General features: G+C 46.2%; 1 protein-coding gene across 1 annotated transcript in view; it reads left to right on the top strand.

The window, feature by feature from the left end:
• The window catches only part of CACNA1B (calcium voltage-gated channel subunit alpha1 B), a 194,319-nt gene that overhangs the window by 82,725 nt on the left and 84,330 nt on the right, over positions 1-27,264 (top strand). The window contains 2 exon segments of the mRNA XM_021081036.1: positions 4,621-5,394; positions 6,191-6,408. Coding sequence (XP_020936695.1) covers positions 4,621-5,394; positions 6,191-6,408 — 992 coding nt within the window.

Here is a 27,264-nt window from a genome sequence, read left to right as displayed (position 1 = left end):
GCCTTAGAGGCTCAGGGCGCTTTTGGTGCCATGGTGTTCGTGAGGCTCCCAGGACCGTGCCCCGGGGACGGAGGCTCTGTGCCTCAGTGGGGCACCCGAGTCCCCTGGAGTCACTGGGGCTCCCAGTGGGAGAGAAGGGACCTCCAGTCCTCCGTCCTCTGGCCGTGTGGGCTTCATCTTCACGGGGCCTTGTGCATCCTGGGGCCTGTGCTCCCTGCCTCATACACGGCCACACTCACACATGTCCACCTCGCTCACTCACACGTTCACAGTCTGTCACACTTCCATGCACCGTCACAAGCTCCCTGCTCAGTCAAGCACGCTGATTTGCTCGCTCTCTGGCACACACGTGTCTGTTGGTACTCAGGGCCAGTAGGCAGGTGAGCTGCTCTGAGCTCCTTACAAATGTTTGTGACTCAGCCTTGAGAAGGCAGGGCTGGGGACCTGCCTGGTCCTCTCCGGGGAAACTGCCATGAAGGAAACTGCCTGCAAAGAGATCCATGGTTTTTCTCTATTGGTTTTGGAAAAGCTTCCAGAAAGACACTTGGCGATGGCTGGAGTTACAGTCAAGGGAAGATGGGTTGGTGGTAGAACCTCTTTGCCCCTGGGAAGGGTCATGGTGAGCCGGAGGCACCTGGGTTAGAGCCTGGGAGCCAGGGTGGGCTGGGGGCCAGCATGCTGGTCAGGAAGCAGGGCCCAGGTGAGTCAAGAGGCAGGTAAGGTGCCCTGTGTTACCGGCTCTGCTGCGCCTTGAAGGCCAGGTGACTGCAGGGCTCAGCACCCGCCCGGTGCAGGGGAGTGGGGTGCCAAGTCTGATGCGGGGGGCTATTTGGAGTTGCGGGACAGGTGTGCCAGCACCTTCCAGCCCCACGGCCCTTCCAGGGAGAAGCTGTGGTGGATGGGCCCCGAGGAGGCGCTCCCGTCTCCAACCCTGGGGGTTGCTTCTCTGCCAGCCCCCTTTCCCTCTCAACTTCTCTTCTACTCCAAGGTCTCAGCTGGTGCCCGTTCTGACAGAAGGGTCCCTGGCCTCCTGACCTGACGCGGCTCACACATGCTCTAGTGTCGCTTAGAACTCTCTCTCTCTCTCTCCCCCTCTGGTGTTCTCACTTTTATTTGTTTTGTTTTTTGCATGTGCAGTTTTGTAAAGCAAACTCGAGGTACTGTATCTCGCAGCTCATCTGTCTCCAGCGTAAACTCACCGTGAGTCTCTCTGCTATGATCCCATCTGCGGCTTCATGACAACGACTTGCAAACACCTTCCGTCCAGCCCTTCTGTCCTTTCCCACGTCCAGTCATTTGCTTGGGGGGCAGCTCCAGGCAAGCCTTCTGCAGCTGGGCACGTGTCCTGCTCAGGGGTCAGGCTCTCCGAGCTCAGCTTCTCCTACTCTCCTTCCTGGTCCCTGTCTTCTTGTCTGCTGTCTGTCCTTGTGCTGTCACTATGGTGTCTTGAGCAGATCTGCTTCTCCTGAGGCAACCACTGCTGGGGCCACTGGGGGCTCTTTCCTTGTGGCTCCCATGAGGTAGAGGGTTCCTTAGGGGTCACGTAGGACCTCCGTACATTCCTCCTGATCCGCCCCTTCCTTCCTTGAGAGGGGATATCTCTGTGATCCTTAGTAGGTCCAGGTTTTAGCAAGAGCAGAGCTGCTGTCTGCTTGTGAGGCTTACGCGGGACCAGCCAAAGCCCGAGGTAGAGCTATAGAAGCCCCATGGTGGCCCTGCTGGGGGTGACACCAGTCTGACTGTCCCCAGGGGTTTCTTCCTGAGGGTGTGGCCAGGTCCTGCAGGTGAGAAGTCCAGGGACATGGCCGGTGCCCTCCCTGAGTCCTGTTGGTGGTGGGAACGCCTGTGTCCCCGAGCCCCTATTCCCTAGCTGCCAGCACAGCGCTGGGCTCAGCCTTCCCCAGGCACTTGGAGCTGCTGGCTGCTGGGCCCCTGCTGGCCCTCGGGTGAGGAGGCTGGATCCCAAATGTCTGGCTCAGGGTGAGATACGGACGTAGGTACCAGTGGTGTTGCACCCGCCCCAGGGGGTGGGGTGCTTCACATTGTCACAGCCGTGGGTGACCGGCCTTCTCAGCATGGAGACCTCAAAGCAAGGGCCTACTGCAGAGGCTCCTTCTGAGCCCTGGAAGCATGTCTGGGTCAGGCCAGGCTGAACAAGTGGGAGCGGCTTGTCCCTGTGATGCCTTCAAGAAGCCCTTTTCGACAAGGCCTTTGCCTGGATCAGGGCACCTGCCACACTGCACTGTAGGGCAGGGTGGCCTGGCCCTCCCTGTCACCTTCCCGAGCTGCTCATGAGCTTGGTAGGGCCGCACAGAGTGAGGCAAGTGCTGGCCACACTGCTGCACGTGCCAGACAGGGCAGCAACCAGGCAGGGCAGGCCAATTCCCACCAGCAAAGGCACAGATGCCCCGAGGCCTCCTGAGAGGAAGCCAGCGGCGCTGCGGGGTGGTGGGTGGGGTGACAGTCTTAGGAGGCAGGCCCAGAGGCAGGGACTCTGCAGGAGCAGGGCCAAGTAGGGCCGCAACCCAGAGAGCCTGCCAGCCCCGTGGCACCCTCTAGTCCAGCAGACGGCTGCTTCTCCATGGAGTACTGGGCTCCCAGACAGATGGAGCTGCATCTGAGGGACGGGTGAGGGCCGTGCCCTTCCCTGCCTGAGCTGCCAGCCACTACACACCCCCCGTCATCTTTGCTGCCTGTCTGTTCTGACAGAACGGGTCCCCAGACTCATGGCTGTGTCTGAGCAGGCCACCACCTGCCTACCAAATGGCTCAAGTCCAGGTCCATCTCAGGCTGCTAGGCTGTCAGGGAGGCCTGACCAGTGGCTGGCTGTCTCCCCTATGGGGCTGCTGCCCTCCACGTCGCAGAGTTCAGCACTGTTCAGAGTTGGCCCTGCTGTTTTGGTGCCAGCTGGGGATGGGAAGTTCCCCTGTGGCTCTGGGTTGAAGCCAAAGAAGGAGAAGATGGGTCTGTTGTAAGGTGACCTCAGGAACAGGGCAGGGCAGCATGGCTTCGATGCTGGGGAGGGAGGTCAGGGCCTGGGGAGGCAGCCGAAGGTGTGGGTCAGCAGGTGGCCCGAGAGGCCAACACCTCTCTGCCCATACATCACTCTGCCTGGGCCCCCAGCAAGGGACAGGCTGCAGGCTCTTCTGCTCTCATGCTTTCCAGGTGTTTCCCCGGAAACAGCTCCTCACCCTGGAGCCTGGACTAGACCCACAAAGGGGCAGGACTCGGGGTGGTGCTCAGGGGCCAGGGCACGGAGCCCGGGGGCCTGTCCCGCCTGGGCCCCACAGGCCCTCAGGAGGTGGCCCTAGGCTGTGCCGGAGTCTGGCCAAAGCCTCACATCTTCTTAGACACTTTGCCCCTTTGCCCTCGCATGCGTCTGATCCTGGCTCCGTCAGTGACTCAGCGTGGATCTTCTGTGAGTCACGTCCTCTATGCTCAGTGTGAAGTGGGGACCAGAACGGCACCTGATTCCTGAGGTGGTTTTGAGGGTTGGAAGAGGTGGCTGCTTATGCAGACGCCACAGCCACCACTGTTCTTAGGCTGCCACTGCTGCCCCCATGGTGGTTCCAGAAACCTCCAGAGGTTGAAGGATGAGACTGGCTTTAGAGGAGGTTTCCACTTGGCCAACGTGGTGCTGGGGTCGCCCATGTTGGCGGTCTTATTCAGCAAATATCCTCGAATGCAAAGAGCTGCCTATGCACCCTGTGCTGTGGACCCCAGGTGGGGAGCAGGCATGCACATGTCACTGTGGTAGTGACGCTGGAGGGTGGCCAAGGCCTTTGGAAGCCTGTGCAGTGAGGGCTGAGCCTGGACACAGGCCCCTTCCGGTGCCGGAGGGCTCTCAGCCCCTGTGGAGGGAAGGTTTCTCCATGGAGTCAGGAGAGCGGAGGGCATTGGTGACCGCAGCCCCAGACCTCACTGCTGGGCTCCTGGGTCACGGAGCTGAGTGGCAGCTGCCCAAATGGGCCTGGCCACCTCAGGGAGAGTCCAGGCATGACCTGCACGGCTCCTTAGAGGACCACCCGCCCTCAGGGCCCTTCGCTCCCTGGACTACAGTCTGATCCACCCCTGATGATCCACCTCTTCCTGGGTTCCCTCTCAGACGCCCTGCCTCCGGGCCAGTGGCGAGAAGCCCGTCCTTGGACAGCCCTGCTCCCTGTGCTGCAGTGGAGGCCTCCCTGCCTCCTCTCTCTCCCAGTCCTGCTCCATTTGGACGCTGCCCCCCTCCTCGCCCCATTTTGGCCTTCCTGGTGGGTGGCCCACCTGCCCTGGAAGCCTGTCTGCCACCTCATGCTGGCGCCTATCATTCCCACTGCCCTGCACCCCTTGGCCTCTTGCAGCCTTGAGCGCCCCCCGCCCCCGCCCCAACCCGGCTGGGGCGCTCAGGGTCTGCGGCGCCCCAGCCCCGAGGGGGAGCGGCCCTGAAGTCTGTTACCTGGGAGTCTGCCGCCTGTTTTTCCGCATCCACTCTGCCAGGGGCGCCAGGGCTCCCGCCGCCCCGCCTGCCGCGCCCTCTGCCATCCCTTCATCGCTGTGTGTCCATCTGTGGCTTCCCCCGCGAGGCAGAGAGGTCGCGGGGCGGCTCGGGGGGCTCCGCTTACGCCAGTCTCCCCACAGCAGGCAGCAGAACTCGGCCAAGGCGCGCTCGGTGTGGGAGCAGCGGGCCAGCCAGCTGCGGCTGCAGAACCTGCGCGCCAGCTGCGAGGCGCTCTACAGCGAGATGGACCCCGAGGAGCGGCTGCGCTTCGCCACCTCCCGCCACCTGCGGCCCGACATGAAGACGCACCTGGACCGGCCGCTCGTGGTGGAGCCGGGCCGGGACGGCGCGCGGGGGCCCGCGGGGGGCAAGGCCCGGCCCGAGGGCACGGAGGCCGCCGAGGGCGCGGACCCGCCGCGCAGGCACCACCGGCACCGTGACAAGGACAAGGCCCCGGCTCCGGCCCCGGCCGGGGAGCAGGACCGGGCGGAAGGCGGGGAGCCCGGGGCCCGGGAGGAGCGGCCGCGGCCGCACCGCAGCCGCAGCAAGGAGGCCGCGGGCCCCCGGGAGGCCCGGAGCGAGCGCGCCCGCGGCCCGGGGCCCGACGGCGGCCGGCGCCACCACCGGCGCGGCTCCCCGGAGGAGGTGGCCGAGCGGGAGCCCCGGCGCCACCGCGCGCACCGGCACGCGCCCGAGCCCGGCAAGGAGGGCGCGGCGCCCGGGACCAAGGGCGAGCGGCGGGCGCGGCACCGCGGCGGCGCCCGGGCCGGCCCGCGCGAGGCGGAGAGCGGAGAGGAGCCGGCGCGGCGGCACCGCGGGCGCCACAAGGCGCCGCCGGCACACGAGGAGGCCGAGAAGGAGGGCGAGGCGGAGGACAGGGACCAGGAGAAGGAGCTCCGGAACCACCAGCCCCAGTGAGTGGGCGCGGGGCGACGGGGCCCACGGGTCGCGGTGCGGGCCGGGCCGGGCGGCCCCGTTGTCGCGCCGCTGGCCTCTGTCTCAGGCAGGCCCTTTCTGGGCAGCGACCGTCCTGCCTCACTGCGGCGGCGCCGAGGGAAGGGCTCAGAGCTGCGGGGCGGGAGCGTGGCCCCGGGAGGAAGAGCGGCGCGGGGGGACGTTGCTAAGACTGGTTTGGGACACTTTGACTTGGGGGAGAAGGGAGAAGCGGGGAGCACTGTGCAGGAAGCAGAGTCAGGGGAGCCCGATGGAAGCCTGAGGAGGCCTTTGGGCTAAACGGGGGCAGGGGAGGCGACTAGGCCGCGTGGCTGTGACAGACTCTGACTCTGAGAGCCCCAGGGAGCAGGAGATTGCGGCAGAAGCCAGCAGTCCCCGTGCTTGTGGACAGGCCACTCGTGGAGCCAGAGGCCACGGCTCAGGATGGACCCAACCTCGGCCCTGTGTGCAGAGCTCTGTGCTGGGCCTTTGGTCTGGGGGGGGCCCAGGTGGTGAGCCTTCATTCTCAGTTCTGTTAGATATGCATGCTGTGGTGTCAGCCATGCCTGGCCTTGTGCCAGGGACAAACAGGGGAGTGAGTCAGCCCTCTCCCCACCTCTCAGACCTAAAAGCATAGACCTGTATACGGTGATAAGAACCCAAACAGAGATGGTCAGGGATTTATTTGATCTGGTTAGGAGCTGAAGAACCTGGGTTTTGCAGACTGAATAGGAGTTTGGGGCCGCCTCAGATTCTGATGGGCATTCTTGATTTCAGGGAGCCACACTGTGACCTGGAGGCCAGTGGGGTAATGGGTGTGGGCCCTGTGCATGCACTGCCCAGCACCTGTCTAGAGAAGGTAGAAGAACAGCCAGAGGATGCAGATAATCAGCGGAACGTCAGTCGGATGGGCAGTCAACCCTTGGATCTGAGCACCACTGTGCATATCCCGGTGACGCTGACCGGCCCTCCCGGGGAGACCACTGTTGTCCCCAGTGAGTATCTCCTCATTACCGCAGGCCCAGCTTGCTCTCCTCCCTTCCCTCCTGCTCCACGATAGCCACCTGGGGACAGAGCGTGCCTCTGAATTGTTCCCCAGCTGGAAAGTCTTTGCCGTCAGCATCTGCGCCTTGATATTCCTTTGCTTTCCGGTGCCCCTGGGGAACACTATCACTGTCACATGTCACTTAAGCTCTATTCTCCTCCCTTCCAAAAATATTTGCAAGTTATCAGTATGTGCCAGGCATGGGGTTAGAGGGCTGGGGACACAGCAGGAGGTAGCGGGACCTGGCAGTCCTCATGGGACTTATGGTCTCGTCAGGAAGAGAGACCACACAGCAGGGATGAAGCTTCATAGTTGCACAAATGCTGCCAAAGGCCATGGCCACTGAGGTCAGGAGCTAGTGGGTGAGAGTGGTCCCTGCTCTCAGACTCCTGCTGGGCCTTCGTCTGCGCCTTCCTTTTTCTTCCTCCCCTCCTCACACCATCCATGTGATCCAGATGAGCAGTGGCTCTGTGACTGACCATGCACGGGCACTGAGGGCACAGGGTAAACAAAATGCCCTTCCTGGGTTCGGGTCACTCGTCCGGTAGGGAGAAACCTGCAGGTGACAAAGACTGGCCCCCTCCCTGTGTGCGGGTGTATGGGCTGTTTTCTTGAGCCCCGGGAGAAGGCAGAGCCTGCAGAGGTCTGCTGTGAAGACTTGGGGCTCAGGCAGACCAGGTACTGCCGCACACCTGCCTGTGTTTGCAGACGTGTCCCCCCAACCCCTGACAAGTGCACCTGCCCGTTCTTTCTTGCCCAGGTGCTCTCACCTGGGGCCTATGGACCAGGGCACAGTGCCAGGTGTAGCAGTGGGAGATGGCCAGCTCTGGCTGCTTAGCCTCCCCTTCATCTTTGCTTCCTTGGAGAAAGAAGCTTTCCCGAGTCCATTCTGTTGTTTTACCTCATGTGGTGCCAGCGAGTCTGTCTTCCTAGACTCCCGTAAATCAGCCCCTTGGGTCTTGTTCTTTCTGGAGTAGCTGGAGGGTCACCACCTGGTTTCTGTCCATGGGAATCTAGGTGTGACCTCTCTTCCCTAAGCCTGGAAACCACTGATCTTTTATTGTCTCTAGTTGGCCTTTTCCAGAATGTCATAGGTTTGGAATCATACAGTGTGTGGCCTCTTCAGACTGGCTTCTCTCACTTATCCATGTGCATTTAAGGTTCGTCCTTGCTGGCTAATTTCTTGTGAGTGCTGGATAATATTCCACTGTCAGAATGGACCACAGTTTATTTATCCATCCACCTATTGAAGGATACTCGGTTGTGTCCAAGTTCTGGCGATTGTGAATAAAGCTATTAAAAGCTTTCATATTCAAGTTTTTGTGTGGACATATGTGTTCATCTCATTTGGGTAAATACCCGGGGACATGATTTTTGGATTGTGTGGTAAAACTGCATTTAGCTTTGTAAGAAACTGGTGAGTCGAATTGTTTGTATCATTTTGTATTCCCACCAGCAGTGAGTGAGAATTCATATTGCTTTATACGCTCTCCAACATGTCTCATTGTCAGTGTTTTGGATTTTCACCGTTCTAGTAAGTGTGTAATGGTAACTCATTGTTTCATCTCATTGTTTTAACGACATATGACGTTGACGTTATTTTGTTTGTTTATTTGTTTATTTAACTGCACCCACAGCATATGGAAGTTCCTGGGCCGGAGACTGAGTCCAGGCTGCGGCTGCAACTTACGCCACGGCTGCAGCAACTCTGGGTCCTTAACCCACTGTGCCAGGCCGGGGGTCAAACCCGTGCTGCTGCAAAGACAACATTGGATCCTTAATCCGCTGTGCCACTGCAGGAACTCCTGAGCTTCTTTTAATATGCTGATTTGCCATCTGTGTATCTTCTATGGTGAAGTGCCTATTCATATCTTTTGCCCACTTTTTAATCTTTTTATTTGAAAACAAATTGAAGGCTTAATTTTTAAAGAGGAGTGTAAGGTTCAAAACAAAATTGAGAGGAAGGTACAGAGATTTCCATGTGCTCCTTGCCGCCACACATGCGCACCCTTCCCCAGTAACTGCGTTGCTCCCCAAAATGCTGCCTTTCTTTCTTTCTTTTTTTTTTAAACCAAGGACCCAAGGATGAACCTACACGGACACATCCTAATCACCCAAAGTCCAGAGGTTGCACTGGAGTTCACTCTTGGTGTTGTACCTTCTGTGGGTTTGAACTAATGTGTAATGACGGATTTCCGTCATTGTAACAAGACACACCATGTTTAACTGCCTTAAGAATTCTCTGTACTCTGCCTCTTCATCCGGCCTCACGTCCCACAAACCCTGGAACCACGGATCTTTTCATTGTCTTTGTTGTTTTGCCTTTTCCAGAATGTCATGTAGTTGGACTCATACAGTGTGTAGCATCCTCACACTGGCTTCTCTCACTTGCCAGTATGCGTTTAAAGATCCTCCATGGCTTTTCATGGCTTGAGAGCTTACTTCTTTTTTGCACTGGGTAAGATTCCACTGTCTGGATGTGCCATGGCTTGGTTATCCACTCAACTACTGGAGAGCATCCTGGTTGCCTCCGTATGTTGGCGATTATGAATAACGCTGCTATGAACATTTGTGTGCAGGTTTTGTGTGGACACAAGTTTTCAGCTCCTTTGGGTAAATACCCGAGAGAGCGATGGTCGGATCATGTGGCAAGAATATGTTTACTTTTATAAGAAGCCGCCACAATGGCTGGCATTTCCACCAGCAGTGATGAGAATTCCTGTTGCTCTACTTCCTGGCCGGCATTTGGTGTTGTGAGGGCTCCAGCTTTTGGCTGTTCTAATAGGCGTGTAGTGATGCATTTAACATCATTAATTTGCACTTCCCTGATGACATTTGATGTAGGGCATCTCCGTGTGCTTATTTACCCTGTGTATATCTTTGGTGAGGCTTCTGTTAAGGTCTTTGGCCCATTTTAAAATCAGTTTGTTGTTTTTATTGTTGAGTTTTAAGAGTTCTTTGTATATTTTGGGTAACAGTGTTTTATCCGATGTGTCTTTTGCAAACATTGTCTCCCAGTTTCTTGCTTGTCTTCTCATTCTCTTGATGTCTTTGACAGAGCAAAAGTTGATAATTTTAATGAATTACAGCTTATCCATTATTTCCTTCATGGATCATATTTTTGGTGTTGTGTCTAGAAAAAGAATCACCATACCAAGGGTCGCCTAGCTTTTCTCCTGTGTTATCTTCCAGCGGTGATAGAGTTTTGCAGTTCACATTTAGGCCTATGTTTGGGGTTAATTTTTGCGAAGGGTGTAAACTCTTTCTAGATTTTTTTAACGTGGATGTGTAGTTGTTCTAATACCATTTGCCGAAGAGACTGTCTGTCTTTGTCCCAGTGCATTGCCTTTGTGCCTGTGTCAAAGGTCAGATGACTGGTGCTTGTGGGGGTCTGTTTCTGGGCTCTCTGTTCTGTTCTGTTAATCTCTTTGTTCATTCTTTCCGCAATACCACACTGTCTTGTTTACTGCAACTATGTAGTAAGTCTTGAAGTTGGGTAGTGCTAGTCCTCTAACTTTGGTGTTCTTCAGTATGGAAGTATTAGCTATTCTGAGTCTTTTGCTTCTCCATATAAAGTTCAGGATCATTTTTTGATAACTTTATGGGATTTTGATAACTTTATGGGATTTTGTTTGAGATTGCATTGAATCTATAGGTCAAGTTGGGAAGAACTGACGACTTGACAATATTGAGTCTTCCATCCATGAACATGGAGCCTCTCCATTTATTAACTCATTTATTTCATTCATCAGAGTTTTATAGTTTTCCTCCTAGAGATCTTGAACATATTTTGTTAGGTTCATACTTAAGTGTTTTATTATGGGGGGTGCTAATGTAAATAGTGTTTTATTATTCTCTTGGCTGTACCCACGGTATGTGGAAGTTCCCAGGCCTGGGCTTGAACCTGCACCACAGCAGCCACCTGAGCTACAGCAGAGACAATGCTGGATTCTTAACCTGCTGAGCCACCAGGGAACTCCAATAATATATTTTTAATTTCAAATTTCACTTGTTCATTACTGGTCTATAGGAGAACGGTTGACTTTTGTATGTTAACTTGTGTCCTGCAGCCTTGCTAAAATCAGTCATTAGTTCCAGGAATTTTTTTGTTGCTTCACATTTTCTGCATAGATGATCAAGTCATCTGCAAACAAAGACAGTTTTTTATGTCTTACTTCCCAATCTCTATACTTTTTATTTCCTTTTCTTGGCTTACTGCATTAGCAAGGAGTTCTAGGATGGTGCTAAAAAGGAGTAGTGAGATGAGACATCTTTTCCTTGTATCTGATCTTAGTTGGAGCACTTCAAGCTTCTCACCTTTAAGTATGATATTAGCTGTAGGGTTTTTTTGTGCATATGCATGTTCTTTATAAAGTTGACAGCATTCCTGCTCTACCAATTTATTGATGGTCTTTATGACGAATGGGTATTGGATTTATCAAATACTTTCCCTGCACCTACTGATTTGGTCATAAGAGTTTTCTTTTTTAGTTTGTTAATGTGATGGATTATATTAATTGTTATTTGAATGTTGGACCAGCTTTGTATATGCGGGATTATTCCCACTTGGTTGTGGTATATATTTCTTTTTATACCTTTGGGAGTTCAATTTGCTAATATTTTTTTGAGAAATTTTTTACATTTGTCTTTATGAGACATACTGGTCTATAGTTTTCCTGTGACGGCTTATCTGGTTTTAGTGTTAGGGTAATGCTGGCCTCTTAGAATGAGTTTGAAATCGTCCCTTTGCTTCTGTCTTCTAAAGGAGATTGTAGAGAATTGGTATAATTTCTTTCTTAAATATTTGGTAGAATTCACCAGGGAACCCGTCTGGGCTTGGTGCTTTCTGTTTTAGAAGGTAGTTAATTATTGATTCAGTCTCTTTCATAGATATAAAGCTGTTTAGGTTATCTCTTTCTTCTTGTGTTGGTTTTGACAGGTTGTATCCTTCCAAGGAATCATCTATTTCATGTAGTTTATCAAATTTGTGGGCCTAGAGTTGTTCACAGTATTAATTTAATATACTTTTAATGTCCACAGGATCAGTAGTGATGTCTCCTTTTTTATTTCTGATGTTAGTAATGTGTGTTCTCCCTCTTTTATCTTAGTCTAGTGAGAGGCTTATCAATTTTACCAATCTTTTCAAGGAAGCAGCTTTTGGTTTCATTGATATTCTTTGTTGATTTGCTGTTTTCAATTTCACTGGTTTCTGCTCTAATTCTTATTATTTCTTTTCTTCTGCTTACTTTGGGTTTAAGTTACTCTTTTTCCTAAATTGTAAGCTTAGATTATTGTCGTGGGGTCTTCTCTTCTAATTTGTGCACTCAGTGCCATAAATTTCCTACAGAAGCATTGCTTTTGCTGCATCCAACAAACTCTGATAAGTTGTGTTTCCATTTTCATTTAGTTTAAAATTTCTCTTGAAATATCTTCTTCAATCCATGTGTTATCTGTAAGGGTGTTGCTTAATCTTTATGTATTTTGGAATTTATCTTTCTGTTATTGATTTCTAATTTATTCTTTTGTGGTCTGAAAACAGACGTTTTGTCCACTTTTTTTTTTTTCTTTTTTGGCCACCTGACAGCACATGAGGTTCCCGGGCCAGGGATCAGATTGGTGCCACAGATGCAACCCACGCCAAGCTGTGGCAATACCAGATCCTTTTAACCCACTGTACTGGGCCAGGAATCACACCTGAATCCTGGTGCTGCCAACACTGCCAACCCCATTGCTCCACAGAGGAAATTCCTCGCCTGCTTTTTAGTTGGGTTGTTTGTTTTCTAATTGTTGAGTGTTTTACAGTTCTTTGTATATTTTTGACACAGACTTTTATCAGATGTGTGATTTGGAAGTATTTTCTCCCAGTTTGTGGCTTGTCTTCATTCTCTTAATGTCTGGTGGTTTTGATCGTTACTGGGGGAGGGTTAATTGGGTCCTGATGTTATTTCTGCTCTGAGCAGATATCTAGGCTGTTGACTTTTATATGTTAATTTTGTATCCTGCTACTTTTCTGAATCCTCACATTGTTCATTGGATTTGCATTCTCTTTGTATTTTCCCAAATATATTATACAAAATTTTGTAAATATAGTTGTAACTATTCCTTCCCAAATCTTAGATCTTTCTTTGTTATTATTATTATCGTTATTTGGCCTAATTACACCAGTTAATACACTATCAGATAACAGTAGAATTGGCGAGCGCCCTTACACTGTTTCTGCCTCTACTCTAAGGAAGATCCTGGTTTTGGGCGCGAGAGGTGTGTGTGTATCTGTGTATACAAAATCATGCTATAGTATTCTATAACTTCTATTTCAGAAAGGTTTTTTTTGTTTTGTTTTGTTTTGCTTTGCTTTTTAGGGCCACACCTGCAGCAGACGGAGGTTCCCAGGCTAGGAGTCGAATTGGAGCTGTAGCCACCGGCCTATGCCACAGCCACAGCAACACCAGATCCGAGCTGCGTCTGCCACCTACACCACAGCTCGTGGCAACGCTGGATCCTTAACCCACTGAGCGAGGCCAGGGATCGAACCCACAACCTTATGGTTATTAGTCAGATGCATTTCCGCTGAGCCATGATGGGAACTCCTCAGTGAGTATTTTTATTCTAGAATAGATGTTGAATTTTGTTGGAGGCCTTTTCGGCATCCACAGTGATCATATATTTTCCCTTAAATCTGGGGATTTATAGTAACAAATTTTCAGATCTTGAACCATCTTTGTAAGTTTAGGATAAACCCCACTAGGTTATCATATTAATTTTTTAACATGATGTTGGATTTCGTTTGGTAATATTTCATGGAGAATTTTTTGTTGTTGTTGTTTTTTGTTTTTTCGTTTTTTGTTTTTTAGGGCTGCACCTGTGACATATGAAGTTTCCCAGGCTAGGGGTCAAATCATATCTACAGCTGCTGGCCTACACCATAGCCACAGCAACACCAGATCAACCTATACCACAGCTCACAGCAATGCCGGATCCTTAACCCACTGAGCGAGGCCAGGGATTGAACCTGTATCCTCATGGATCCTAGTTGGGCTCATTACCACTGAGCCAGGATGGAGCTCCCTGTGGAGGATTTTTAGGTTGATGCTTCAAGTGAGATATGTTCTGTAGCTTTCTCATATTATGTGAAGGATCACAGGATAGGTATTAATGCCATTCAGTTATCTCTTGCTTAACTTCACTAATCCATTTCTGAAAATGTTGTAATGGGATTCCTATTTCCCATTATTTTAAATGGGAAAAATTATGTACTATAAAAATTATAATGTATTATATTTGAATACTCAAATATACTTGTTTTGAGTAGTGACTCAAAATCTCTAAGCAATTTCTTAAAATATAACTAAAGCATAGTTAACCACTGAAAAGTAAAAACCCTCATATTAGTACGTAAAACCTTGACCCACTGGTTCCTGATCACCACAGTCAAAATATCTTTTAGCAGACAATTGCTTTGTCCCTCTCCTTCAGTGAAACTTGCACTTTTCAAAAACATCCACACAGATTCTGATAGCCAACCAGCTGAATTTGGAATTTGCCTGAGAATTTTTTCCCACAGTAAAAAAAATGTGTTGTGTTCTGGGGATGTATATACATTTTTCCCCCTCCATAAACAAAACCCAACAACCCAGTGTAATGAGAGAGACTTATATTCTCCTGAAGTGCATTGTAAAACTAAGAGGTGCTCTATTGAGAAATTTCACTGGAGGGGAGATTCCGTAGGCTATTGTTGATTCGTAGAAAGGATCAGAAAGTTTGCTTCTTTTCTTTTTCTGGGATAGTTTTAGTAGTATTAGGATTACTTGGTCTTTAAAGATTTGGTGCAGTTCCTTTGTGAAATCACCTGGGTTTGGGTTTTGTTGTCGTTAGGATAATTCTTTGATAATTTCTCTGTTTCTGTATGGATATTGATCTGTTTAAACTTTCTTATTTCTAAGATCAGTTTGGTAAATTATAATTTCCTCAGAAATGATCCATTTGATCTAGGTTGTCCAATTTATATACATAGAGTTATGCAAGGAAGTGATTAAAGTTTTTTAAAAATGTCCTTCATTTCAGTGTTTTCCCCCTTTCTTATTTTTTATCCTGTGTATTTTGTGTTTTCACTGTTATTTTCTTGACTCGATTACTGAGTGATTTGTATATTTTCTTTGTTATAAAAAGAACCAGCATTTTGGCAGTTCTCTTATGGAGCAGCAGTAAGGATCCAGCATTGTCAGTGCAGTAGCTTGGATCACTGCTGTGGCACAGGTTCAGCCCCTGGCTCAGGAATTTCCAAGTGCTGTGGGTGTGGCCAAAAAAAAAAAAAAAAGAAAAAAGAGGAACCTGCATTTTACTTTATGTATTCTACTCTGGTTCTGTTTTGTTTTTTAAATCATTGCTTTCCAATTTTATTTTCATTGTTTCCTTCCTTCTGCCTTTTTTGTTTTACTTTGCCATACCTTTTCTAGCCTTGTTAGTTGGAGACTTAGTTTATTTTCATCTTTAGCTTTTATTATATGATTATTTAAGGCTATGAATTTTTCTCTGATTAATAATTTAATTGTATCCTATAGATTCTGACATTTGGTGACATTTTTGCCAAGTCTGAAAGGATTTGTGCAATTTTGGTTTTATTTCCCCTCAGTATTTATAGACCCCTTGGGATTTTCTATGTAGAGAATCAAGTACTCTGCACATGAACAGTTTTCTTATTCTCTGGTAGGCATGCCTTCTATTTCCCATCTCCTCTCATTGCACTGGTTGTAACTTCCAGTACAGTGTTGGAGAGCAGTGGCGACGCGGACACCCTTCCCTTGGTCCCATCTTGTGGAAGGAAGGAGCGTTCAGTCTTTCACTGTTAAGTGTGATGTTGGCTGTCAGTTTTTTAGTTTTTTTTTTTTTTAATGTTCTTAAGTTGAGGTCGTTTCCCTCTTTTTTTCTGAATTTTTATATTGAATGAGTGTTGAATTTTATCAGATTATTTTCTGCCTCATTGATATGATCATGTGGTTTTTCTTCTATAGTATGGTAGTTTAAGTGATTTTCAAATGTTGATCTGCCTTGCATCCCGGGGATAAAACTTACTGGTCCTTGCATATAATTATTTTCATATATTGCTGAATTCTGCTTGGTAATAGTTTGTTAGGGGTTTTGTCTCTGTATCGATGAGGGATAGTGGTCTATAGTGTTCTTTTTTGTATTCTTTGGCTGGTTTTGGTATCAAAATAATACCTCATACCGTGAATTGGACAGTTCTTCTTACTATGTTTTTAGGAGGAGATTGTGTGGAATTGGTGGTAATTCTTTAAGTGTTGGGTAGAATTTTTCAATGAAACATTTCTTTCTTTTTTCTTTTCTTTTCTTTATTCTTTCTTTCTTTTTTTTCTTTTTTCTGGCTGTGTGCATGGCATGTGGAAATCCTGGGCCAGAGATTGAACTCACACCAGAGCAGTGATCCAAGCCTCTGCAGTGACAATGCCAGATCCTTAATCCACTGTACCACGTTTTTTTTTAGAATTTAAAAATTACCCTTAATAGGGCTATGTTATCTAATCATATTGAGTGAGTTGCATCAGTTTGCTTGTACTTTTGAAGGAATTGGCTCATTTCATTTGTCAAATTTGTGTGTGTACAGTTGTTTGTAGATAATAATTCCCTTATTATCTTTTGATGTCTTCATGATCTGTAGTGACAGCCCCTGTCTCTTTCTTGATATTGGTAATTTGTGTCTTCTCTTTTGTTTCTCAGCCTCACTAGAAGTTTGGCTGATCTCATTGATCTTTTCAAAGAACTAGATTCTTGGTTCATTGATTTTCTCTATTTTTGTTTGTTTGTTTTTAGTTGTGTTTGATTTCTGCTTTTTATTATTGTATTCTTTCTGTTTGCTTTGGGTTTATTTTGCTCTTTTTTAGTTTCCTGAGATGGGAACTGAGATTGGTTTGAGTCTTTTCCTCTTTTTTCATGTAAACATTTAGTGCTATAAATTTTTTTGTTAGTATGCTTTTACTGTGTCCCACAGATTTTGATATGTTGTATTTTCATTTTCATTCGGTTCCATTTAAAAAATTTCCCTTGAGACTTTCTCTTTAACTCATGGATTATTTAGAAATGTGTTGTTTCGTTTCCAAGTATATGGAGATTTTCCTGTTAGCTTCCTGTTTGGTGTCTAGTGTTATTATTCTTTGGTCAGTGATCACACCCTGTATGATTTCAGTTCTTTTAAATTTGTTAAGGTTTGTTTTATGACCCAGGATATGGTGTATTTTGGTATATGTTCTGTGTGTGCTTGAAAAAAATATGTGTACTGCTGTTGCTGGATGGAATGTTCTGTATTAGATCCTTCTGGGTCCTGTTGAGTTTTGTGTGCATGCCACTTTTCTGTCTAGATCTGTCGGTTGTTGGGAAAGAGGTGTTCAAGTATACAGTTGTAAACACGAATTTATCTGTTTCTCCTTTCAGTTTTATCCGTTTTTTGCTTCATGTATTATTCAGCATTGTTGTTGAGTACATGCATATTAAGAATTGCTGTCTTCTTGAAAGATGGACTCGTTTATCATGTGTAATGTGTCCCTCTGTAGCTGATAAATTTCTTTGCTATGATGTCTAATTTATCTGATAAATACAGTCATTCTTGTTTTTTAAATTAATATTTGGTTGCTATATATATTTCATCTTTTTGCTTTTAAACTGGCTGCACAATAATATTTTAAGTTAATTTCTTGTAGATAGTGTAGAGGTGGGTCATTTTTAATCTGCTGCATCAGTTGTTTTTTTTTTTGGTGTGGTGTATTTAAACAGTTTACATTTAATGTAATTATACATATTATACCTTACATCTGCTGTTTTGTTTTTTGTTTTGTTTACATTTTTCTTTTTTTTCATGGTGGCACCTGTGACATATAGGAAGTTCCCAGGCTAGGGGTTGAATCAGAGCTACAGCTGCTGGCCTAAAGTACAGCCACAGCAATGCCAGATCCAAGCTGCATCTGCAACCTACACCACAACTTTGAGTGAGGCCAGGGATTGATCCTGAATCCTCAAGAATACTAGTCGGGTTCATTTCTGCTGAACCACAAAGGGAACTCCTACTCTTCTTTTTAAAAAGATTTTTCTGGTTTATTTTTTTCCTTCTTTCCTATGGTTACTTGTACATATTTTAGAATTTTATTTTGATTTATCTACAGTATCCTTGAACGTGTCTCTTTTGTTTTTTTAATGGTTCCTCTAGGTATTACATTATAATTAACTTGCCCCAGTTTACTAGGGTTGTCCTTTTACTAGTTGGAGTAAAGTATAGAAATTTTACCTCTCTTTTCCTCCCCATGGGTAATAAAATTGTCTTAAGCATTTCCTCTGCATATATTTAGAAATTCAGAAAACTCAAGAGGAGAAGGAAAGCATGTTGTATTTACCCATATTTTTACTCTTTCTATTGTTCTTTCTTCCTTCCTGATATTCCAGTATTTCTTCTTTCATAACTTACTTTCTGTTTGGAGGACCTTCCTTGGCCATTCTTTTAGGGTAGGTCTGCTGGTGACAAATTCTCTTAGTTTTCCTTCATCTGAGAATGTCTTGATTTTCCTTTCATTCCTGAAGGATATTTTCACTGGGTATAGAATTCTGGGTTGACAGTTCTTTTTTTTTCAGCACTTGAAAAAACGTGTGCCTCATCCTTCTGACCTCCATGGTTTCTGATGAGAAATCTACTGTCATTCGAATTGTTTTCTTCCTATAGGTAAGATGTTGTTTCTCTCTCGCTGCTTTCAAGATTTTTTTCTTTGACTTTATATTTCAGAAGTTTGATTATGATGTATTTTGGCATGGGTTTCTTTAGGTTTATCCTGTTTGGGGTTCACTGAGCTTCTTGAATTTTTAGGTTTATGTCCTTTTGCCAGATTGGAAATTTTTCATCCATTATGTCTTTGAATATGTCTTCAACTCTGCCCTCTTTCTCTTCTTTCCAGGATTCTGTTGACATGAATGGTAGATCTTTTGTTGTAGTCCCAAAGGTCCCTGAGGCTCTGTCACTTTTTTCAGTCCATTTTTTCTCTGTTGTTCAGACTGAGTAATTTCTGTTGTTCTGTCTTGCAGTTCACTGATTCTTTCCTCTGTGCCCTCCATTCTGCTGTTGAGCCCATCTATTGAGTTTTTAATTTCAGCTGTTGTATTTTCAGTTCTAAAATTTATTTTTGGTTTTTTATATCTTCTATTTCTTTGCTGAGATTTTTAATTTTTTCATTTGTTTCAAATGTGTTTTTAATCATTTGTTGAAACTTTTTTTTTATGACGGGTACTTTAAAATTATTGCCAGATAATTATAACATCTATATTATCTTGGTGTCTATTGTATTTTCTCATTCATAGTGAGATTTTCCTGTTTCTTGATATGACAAGTGATTTTTGATTGAAGCCTAGACATTTTGATGTTATGTTATCAGCCCCCGAGTCTAATTTAAATCTTCTGTCTTTGCTGGTCTGCTGCAGCACCATTCCAGCAGTGGAAGGGTTAAGGAGATGCCTCATTATTGACAAATGGGGGTGAAGTACAGGTTTCTCAGTTGACCTTCACTGATACCCAGTGGGAGTGGGCTCCTTATTCTAGCTGGGCTGGGAGTTCTACTTCTGCACTGGGCCTCCATTCATACTGTCTTGTCTGGAAGAGGGGGAGGCCTTGTACTCTCCCTGTATGGGGTACATTGACATGGTAGGCATTGACCCCATTACCTCTGGGTGATGGTAAAAGTCCTGACTTTCACCTAGGATTCACAACAGCAAATAAAGAGGAAGGGGTGCTTTATTACCTCAGGCTGGGTTTGAAAGCCCCTGCACCCACTTGGCTGTCTCTGATACACCTCAGCAGGGCCTTTGGGGACCTTATTGCAGACTGGTGTGGTGGAGGTCTAGGCTTCCCACTTGGTTTCTGCTTATATGAGTGGAGGTTGGACTGCAGTTTTTCCTGTGGTGTTAGTTAGTGGTTATTGTCTGTAAGTTTCCCACCTAGTTAGGCTGCACCTTTCTGTCCCTGTCCCTGGGGAGAGCTGGATTTTAAAAAATCTGTGCCCGTTGGTATTTCTGGGTTGCTGACTTTTCCAGCACCAATGATGTATGAGGCATAAAAGAAAACCCAGAAAAGAAAACCTGCTGTTGTGTCATTCCTCAGGTGTCCAAATGCCTAGCAAATCTGCCTTCTTCTTTCTCCCTTTCAGAATCTTCTTAGGTTTTACCTTACATGATGTCCAGGGTTTTTAGTTGTGCTTAGACGGAAGAATGGAAGAAAGTACTTCTATTCCGTCTTTTCAGAAGTTAAAGTCTTGAGTTAATTTTTATATATGGCATGAGGTAAGGCTGAGGTTCTTATTATCCACTACCCCCCATTGGCATCCATTTGTTCCATTACAGTTTGTTGAAAAGTTATCCTTTTCCATTGAATTACTTTGGCACTTTTGTAAAAAAATAATTGCTAGGTATTATTTCATTTCAGGAAAAATTTCTGGGATTACAGTTTTAAATGTTAGTTCTATTACATTATTTTATTTTTGTTTTTCAGACATTCCAGTTATACAAATGTTGGATCTCCTGCTTATTTTCTATGTGAATTTCTCTCTTACCCTTTTGAAAACTTATTACTTATTTCATACTTTTTCTCTTGGCTCACTTCACTCCTAAATTCTTTTTCCCTTGCTATAATTTCAGTCATATCTATTTTCCCTTGGACTTATCGCCTGTGATTTCTGAGACAATTTCATTTTTCTCTTTAACGTCATTTCTCAGATGATTTTTTTCTTTCTTTTTTTTTTTTCCAATTTCTCCCTTGCGTTTGGTCAGCTCTCCTCTTATACTGCCTAGTTGTCCATACTTTTTTTTTTTTTTTGTCTTTTTGTCTTTTTTAGGGCCGCATCTGCGGCATGGAGTTTCCCAGGCTAGGGGTCTAATTGAAACTATAGCTGCTGGCTTACGCCACAGCCACAACAATGCCAGATCCAAGCCAAGTCTGTGACCTACACCACAGCTCATGGCAACGCTGGATCCTTAACTCACTGAGCAAGGTCAGGGATTGAACCCACAATCTCATGGTTCCTAGTCGGATTTGTTTCCACTGCACCATGACAGGAACTCCTATGCATTTTTATTTTGAGCTTTGAATCTGATTTATGGTGTCTTTCATCAACAACTGCTTGTTTAATTGTATTTAATCCATGTTGTGTTATGGTTTTCTTCTGCTTTGCAGTTTTTATATGTGGAATATTTTCATTACCTGAAAAGTTTTCATTTTCCTTTCTGTATCCTTATGTATATGCTTTGTAAGGATGTTGGGTTCATTTTTCTGATGAACTGAAGATTACATGTGACTTTGTGAAGAGTGGGGAGGGGCAGCTTACTTGATTCTAGTTCAGGATTGCTTTTTTATATTAGTACAATGAAACCCGGTTTCTTTTCTCAGTGATACCATGTGGGGAGTGTTTATCTAGTTCTAACTGCAGGGTACAATCCTGTTGCTGGAGGACCCCAGACCTCAGATGTTTGTTTCTTCCTTCCCTCCATCACCGAGCCACCAAAGTCATCTCTCCCATTGTTTTTTCAAGGTTGCCACCTCTAATCCCACATACTTTCCAAGCCTTTCCTTTCAAGTCCCCAGAAGCAGTGCCCTGCCTGCCAGGTCCGAGGCCTCTTCTCAGTGTTTCCTGCCTCGGGTGGGCCTCTCTTGATGGAGGGACTAGTTGATGTCGTCCATGTTTCAGCATCACCAGGACCCTCCCATTCTTCCTTCCACTGCAAGCCCTGCCTGATTCTTTCCCACTTACATGGAAATTCAAGTTTGCAGTCTTCTTATTTCCCATATGCTCTAAGCATAGTTACCTCCCCTTATTGACCATGTGGTTTATGGAGGATCTAGGGAGGAATTTGAGTTGAGGTGACTAGAGTTATCTGTGGGAGCCAGCCTCTTACCTGTTTAGTTTCTGCTGGATGTGTAGTTACGGCAACATCACATTTCTCTCTCTCTCTCTTTTTTGGGCTGCACCTGTGGCATGTGGAAATTCCCATGCCGGGGATCAAACCTGTGCCACAGCACTGACCCAAGCCGCCTCAGTGACAACACTGGATCCTTAACCTGCTGTGTCACAAGAGAACTCCCAACATTACATATCTAATTTCCTTCCTTCCTTTATTTCTTCTTTCCTCCCTCCCTCTGTTCTTCACTCCTTGTCTCTTTCCCTTGATAAACCTTTTTTCCCCCTAAATATTTGTCAATTTTAATAGACTACTAAAGTCTCAGCTTTGGTTTTCTCGAGCTTCTCTATTGTGTCTTTGTTTTCTGCTTCATTCATTTATGTTCTTATTTATCATTTCCTTTCTTCTGCTTTCTTTGTCTATATTGTAATGTCTTTCTCCATTTATTAGTTGGATATTCAGCTCTGGACACTTAAGCCATTCTACTTTGCTTGGGTATTCAAGGCTTTAAGTTTCACTCTAAGAATTACTTTCGTCTTCCACATTATGAAACATCATATTTTTTTAGTTCCGTATCTCTAGTTTCCAAGTTTCATTATGATTTCTTATTTGATCTGTGAGTTATTTTTAAGTAGTTTTGAGTTTCCAAATGGCAGAGGCTTCTTTAATTGTTTACAATTTTTCTGTTGATTTCATTATTCTTTCTTGTATTTCATCATCCCTTGTATTTCAGATCATCCATTTGGCCTTTTTTCCTTCTGTATGAAGAACGTCTTTTCCAGTTTCTTTTAGTGAGGTTTGATGGTGGTAAATTCTCTCAATTTGCCCAAAAGATCTTTTTGCCGTTGTTTATGAAAGTAATTTGAATTTATGTGGAATTTTTGTTGTTTGGCTTTTTTCCTCTCAGCATTTTGAGACTATGCCACTGTCTTCCTCCTCCTGCTGTTTCTACTGAGAAGCTATTCATTCGTCCAAATTGTTCCTTTGTGTGGCTCTGTCTTCTCTCTGTGGCTGCTTACATAAGAACCTTTTCATTATAGAGAATTGAAACACTGAAAGTGGAGACAGTATAATGAATACCATTTGCTGCCACTCACCCTCAAAGCAGTTATCCACGTTTTGCCAATCACGTTTCACTTGTGGGTCTCCTTTTTTTCTGTTTTAATCACTTTAGGATTTAGCAACCGCAATAGCATTATTACACCTAGCAAAGTTGATAATAATACCTAGCCTGAGTTCACGTTTTCCTGGTTATCTCAAAAATAACTTTGTATAATTGATTTGTTTGAATCAAGACCCAAACAAGGTTTGCTCATTTGACTTTCCGCTTAATCTGTTGACATCATTTTATTTTATTTATTTATTTTTTGTCGATGTCATTTTATTCTGTGAATGTTTTATGAATGCCTTTTATTTGTTGATGAAGCTGTAGACTTTGCCCTGTAAACTCTCTGCATTTGGTTGTGGGTCATGGTGTCACTTACCTCGTTTCTCTGCCCTCAGTATCTCCGGCTGACTGGTAGTTGGACCTAAAACGGGCCTTCTGAACCTTGGCACTATTGGCGTTTTGGTGGTGGTGGCGTCCTGGGCCTGTGGAATGTTTGGCAGCACCCCGGCTTTTCCCCCCGAGGTGCCAGTAGCACTCTGTAGTTGTGACAGTCAAAGAAACCTCTAGACATTGCCAGATAATTGGCCTTGTTTGTGAACTGTGTATCTTGAGTGTCATCAGATTAAACTCTGTGGGCTTCCCTCTTGCATTAGGATGTACCTCATGTCTAATGCTTTCCTTCGGGTGGTGTTAAGGTTGGTGGGTGGGTATTGCCTGATCCATCCACTGTCAAATTCTCCACCAGCCTTGCCCCTCATGACCCAGTAGGCACCAGTGATTGTACCCAGATCTGTGGTTTTATATTCTATTTTGGTTTTTTTGGCATTGCGCACTCATGAATTTATAGTTCTATCATTCTCTCTGTGTTTATTATTCTGACTTTTTCTATAAGGAAGAACTTACCTCATCAACTCTTTGGTTACCCTGAAATGCAGTTTATGTGTGTACCAGCAAGATATGTGCTCCATTCTGTCTCTTTATGTGTGGGCTGTCAAAACAGCGAGTCTGCACCCTAGGGACCCCAGGTGTAATCATCAAGAGCTTTAACAAAATTATTGTTATGAAGTTTTGGAGTTTAACATGTTCGATTCCTTTCAGTCCTTTGAACTCACCGTTACTTTTGATGCTCACATTTTCCGTCCTTGGACAGTAGGAGCCCCTTAACGTTGGCTTTTTACCTCCTCACGCGCCTGTTGTAGTCTTTGGCAGTTTTCTGGTTTCCTCTGAAACTGCACGCCTCAGATGGGCTTCAAGCTCAGCCAGAACTCAGATTGGAACTTGAACCCATTGACTTTTCTTTGAAATCGCCCACCTGGCCTCAGGACTCACTAAAGTTCAGGTTCTTTATGTCTCATTGCAGAAGGAATTCAGGGAGTGGCAAAGAGATAGGTAAGAAGAAGAAGTTTTTTGAGAGAGAGAGGCATTCCCTAGTGTGGCCACCTCCGGAGGCAAGAGGCCCTGGGAGATGCACCTTTTGTAGCCTTTTCCCAAGAAGACCTGTGTTCTGGACACCTGCTCTCCCTACACATTGCCTGTCCCTTCCTTTAAGATGCTCTTGCCTCCGGTGGCCCTCAGCTCCTCTCTGGAGGTCTGCCCTTGAGCACTGGAGGTGCTTCCCCAAGTGTGCAGAGGACCGGAGGAGGAGCTGCCTGAGAGTTTACGCTCCCCATGTGGCCGTTGCCATGGAGCGGAGTGGGATGGGAAAGCCCAGCCCTCTTACTTCTGGTTGGACAAATTTGAGCTTTAATTCCAAGCCCCCGGGGTCCCCTGAGGGAGCAGGAGTTTCTCTGAAGCTGTATACTCTTTCTTGCTTCCTTCTCTGCCCTGGTCTGCCCTCTTGTTCCCCTGGGAAAACATTCTTTTTTTTTTTTTTTTTAATCTTTTTAGGGCTACACCTGTGGCATATGGGGGTTCCCAGGCTAGGAGTCAAATCAGAGCTACAGCTGCCGGCCTACACCACACCAAGCAACACCAGATCTGAGCCGCATCTGTGACCTACACCATAGCTTGTGGCAGTGGTGTGGGATCCTTAAGGGTCCTTAACCTGCCGAGCAAGCCCAGGGATCGAACCTGTGTCCTCATGGATACTAGGCAGCTCGTTATGGCTGAGCCACAACGGGAACTCCTGAGAGAACATTCTTAATCATTCACATGCACGTGGATCCGCATTTTGTGGCTTCCTTCTGTGGGACCTGATTGGTGATGCCAGGGTTCCTTTGATGAGAAATGATATTATTCAGCAGCATGGTCATTGCTGCTGGGTTTTTACTGCTTTCAGACTTTTCAGGACATTTTTTTTTCTTCTTAAAAGAGAAGTATGTATCAGGTATTCTTTTGGCATTTGTAATTCAAATGTAAGATTTATAGGATTTTTACCTAACTTAGATTTTGTATTTGTATCTCTTTTTATCCTGAAAAAATTTTATTTTTTTCTTTCCTTTTTTTTAGAGTAGTTTTAGGCTCACAGTGAAATTAGGCAGGACGCACAGAGGTTTGCCATATACTCCCTGCCCTGCGCACACACGGCCTCTCCCACCATCAGTATTACCAGATGCAGTACCTGACCCCCAGTGCATTGAGGCCAGACAAGCCGAAATGTCGGAGTTGGGAGCCGAGAAGGGCTTATTGCAGGGCCAAGCAAGAAGAAAGGGTGGCTTGTGCTCAGAAACCTTAAACTCCCTAGTGGTTGCGGGGAGAAGTTGTTTTAGGCAAAATTTGGAGTGAGGGCTGCAGGGCAGGGCTCCAGCAATCTTGTGCTCAGCCTGAAGGTGCCGTCCTCCACCGCGGTGGGGCCTTGGTTCTGCCGAAGAGCTCAAAGGCCGTGTTCTGTGTCTTCCTTGAAGAGGAACTGGGACCCTGCCCCAGGGTTTCTGGACGGCTCCCCGCTGGTCTCTGCATCCCCTCCCTTCCCGATCAGCAGCTGTTTGAACCTGCTCTTTGGAATTAAGGGAAGGTCAGGGAAGCTAAGTCTGTTTCCTGCAGACAGGAAAGTGGGGACACACATGAATGATTCGTACCTGGGAGGGCCCCACAGGGTCCCCTCAGTTTTATCAGCATCCCCGTGGATGGTACATTTGTTATGGTCTATGAGCCTCCATCCACACTGTCACCCCAAGTCCATAGTTTACAGAAGGGCTCCCTCTTAATGCTGTACCTGCTAAAGATTTGGACAGTTGTATGATGTGTGTCATTATAGTGTCATACAGAATAATTTCACTGCCCCGCAAACTCCTTCTTTTTTCTTTTATTGTTTTTTAAATGATGTTTTTTACATTGTGTGTGTGTGTATTTTTGTTTTTTTTGTTTTTTTTTTTTGCTTTTTAGGGTCGCACCTGTGGCATATGGAGGTTCCCAGGCTAGGGGTCAAATTGGAACTGCAGCTGCCGGCCAACGCCAGATCCAGGCTGCACCTGTGACTGTGTATCTCACGGCAACATGGAGGCCAGGGATCGAACCCAAAACCTCACGGTTCCTAGTCAGATTCATTTCCACTGAGCCACGATGGGAACTCCTTAAATTATATTTTTAAATTATTTGCTCCTACCACATAGACATTCAGTTTGTCTTTTGCTTTTGCGTCCAAGCAGAGTTGCCCAAAAGCCTCTGGTTATTCTAAGTAATTTTCTGCTGTTTTCTATGTAGACATAGTTCTGCCGTCTTCGATATAGAATTTTTGACCCATGAGCTGTTTAAAGTCTGCTTTTCCATCTCCACCTCTAACATTTAAATCTTATCCTTTTGGTTCCGATTATTGCAGCTTAATTGTACTGTGACTAGAGGACACGTCACAACCCGCCTGGTGGTCTCCTTTGATATGGATTTACAATTGCTGTATGGCTTGGAATGTGGTCAACTTTTGTAAATGTTTTATGTACACTTAAGGGGAACATGTTTTCCTAATTTGAGGGACACTGGCTTTTTATATTTGTCTGCTAAATCAAGTTTTTTGGTTGGGAAACCTAAAAAACCTCTGACTCGAATCCAGCCTAAACCCAGATTGGGATTTTGAACCCACGTTTTTTAAATCAGAATCTCTCACCTGGTGTCTGGACTTACCAAGGTTCAGGTTCTGTGTGTCTCAGCACAGAGTGAAGTCAGAGAGAGACAAAGAGATGGGCAAGAACTAGATTTATTCAGGTAGGATGCTTGTGAGAGATGCAGGCGGGGTGAGGTGGCTCTGCCCCGAGGGTGAGGTGGCTACATTTTTATAATCCAAGGAACGTGGGGAGGGACAAAGAATGCCTCCTCATTCTTCAAGTAGACGTGACGCTTGCGTCATTAGCTTCTCCTGTGTGTTGGGTAATGGACTATCTGACCTGTGAGATCAAGCTAGGGCTGCCATCGTGCCCATTCAAATCAGCAGAAGGGGGACAGATGCTGAACCGTGTTGAATCATCTCAGGTGTCTGTGTAATGAGGATCTCCTACTTTGGAAAGCCGCCTTTCCCTCGAACTCCTTCCTTGGTCCTAAGGACCATTGTCTTGCTGAACTCGAATGCAGGCCTCCTTTTATCTTTCACTTAGTGACCTGAGGCCTATCTCGTGCTTCTCGGGCTTTCTCTCTTATGGTTAAGCAAGCCTGCTTCTTCCATGATGTTCTGTTAGCTTTTCCGAGTGATCATGAACCTGCAGGGGCTCCCAAAGTTCTCTGGGTTTCCCTCTCTATCTGTGGTCCCTCCCGGGACTTCTGCAACCCCCTGTGTGACTATCCTACTCTGTGCCAACAGGTGTACTGCTAAATATTCTGTGTATTCACTAATGTGTT

The sequence above is a fragment of the Sus scrofa genome, unplaced genomic scaffold, assembly GCF_000003025.6.
Source record: "Sus scrofa isolate TJ Tabasco breed Duroc unplaced genomic scaffold, Sscrofa11.1 Contig1206, whole genome shotgun sequence".
Taxonomy (NCBI): domain Eukaryota; kingdom Metazoa; phylum Chordata; class Mammalia; order Artiodactyla; family Suidae; genus Sus; species Sus scrofa.
Note: the sequence above shows the minus strand (reverse complement) of the source record. Positions and strands in the feature narration are given on the sequence as shown.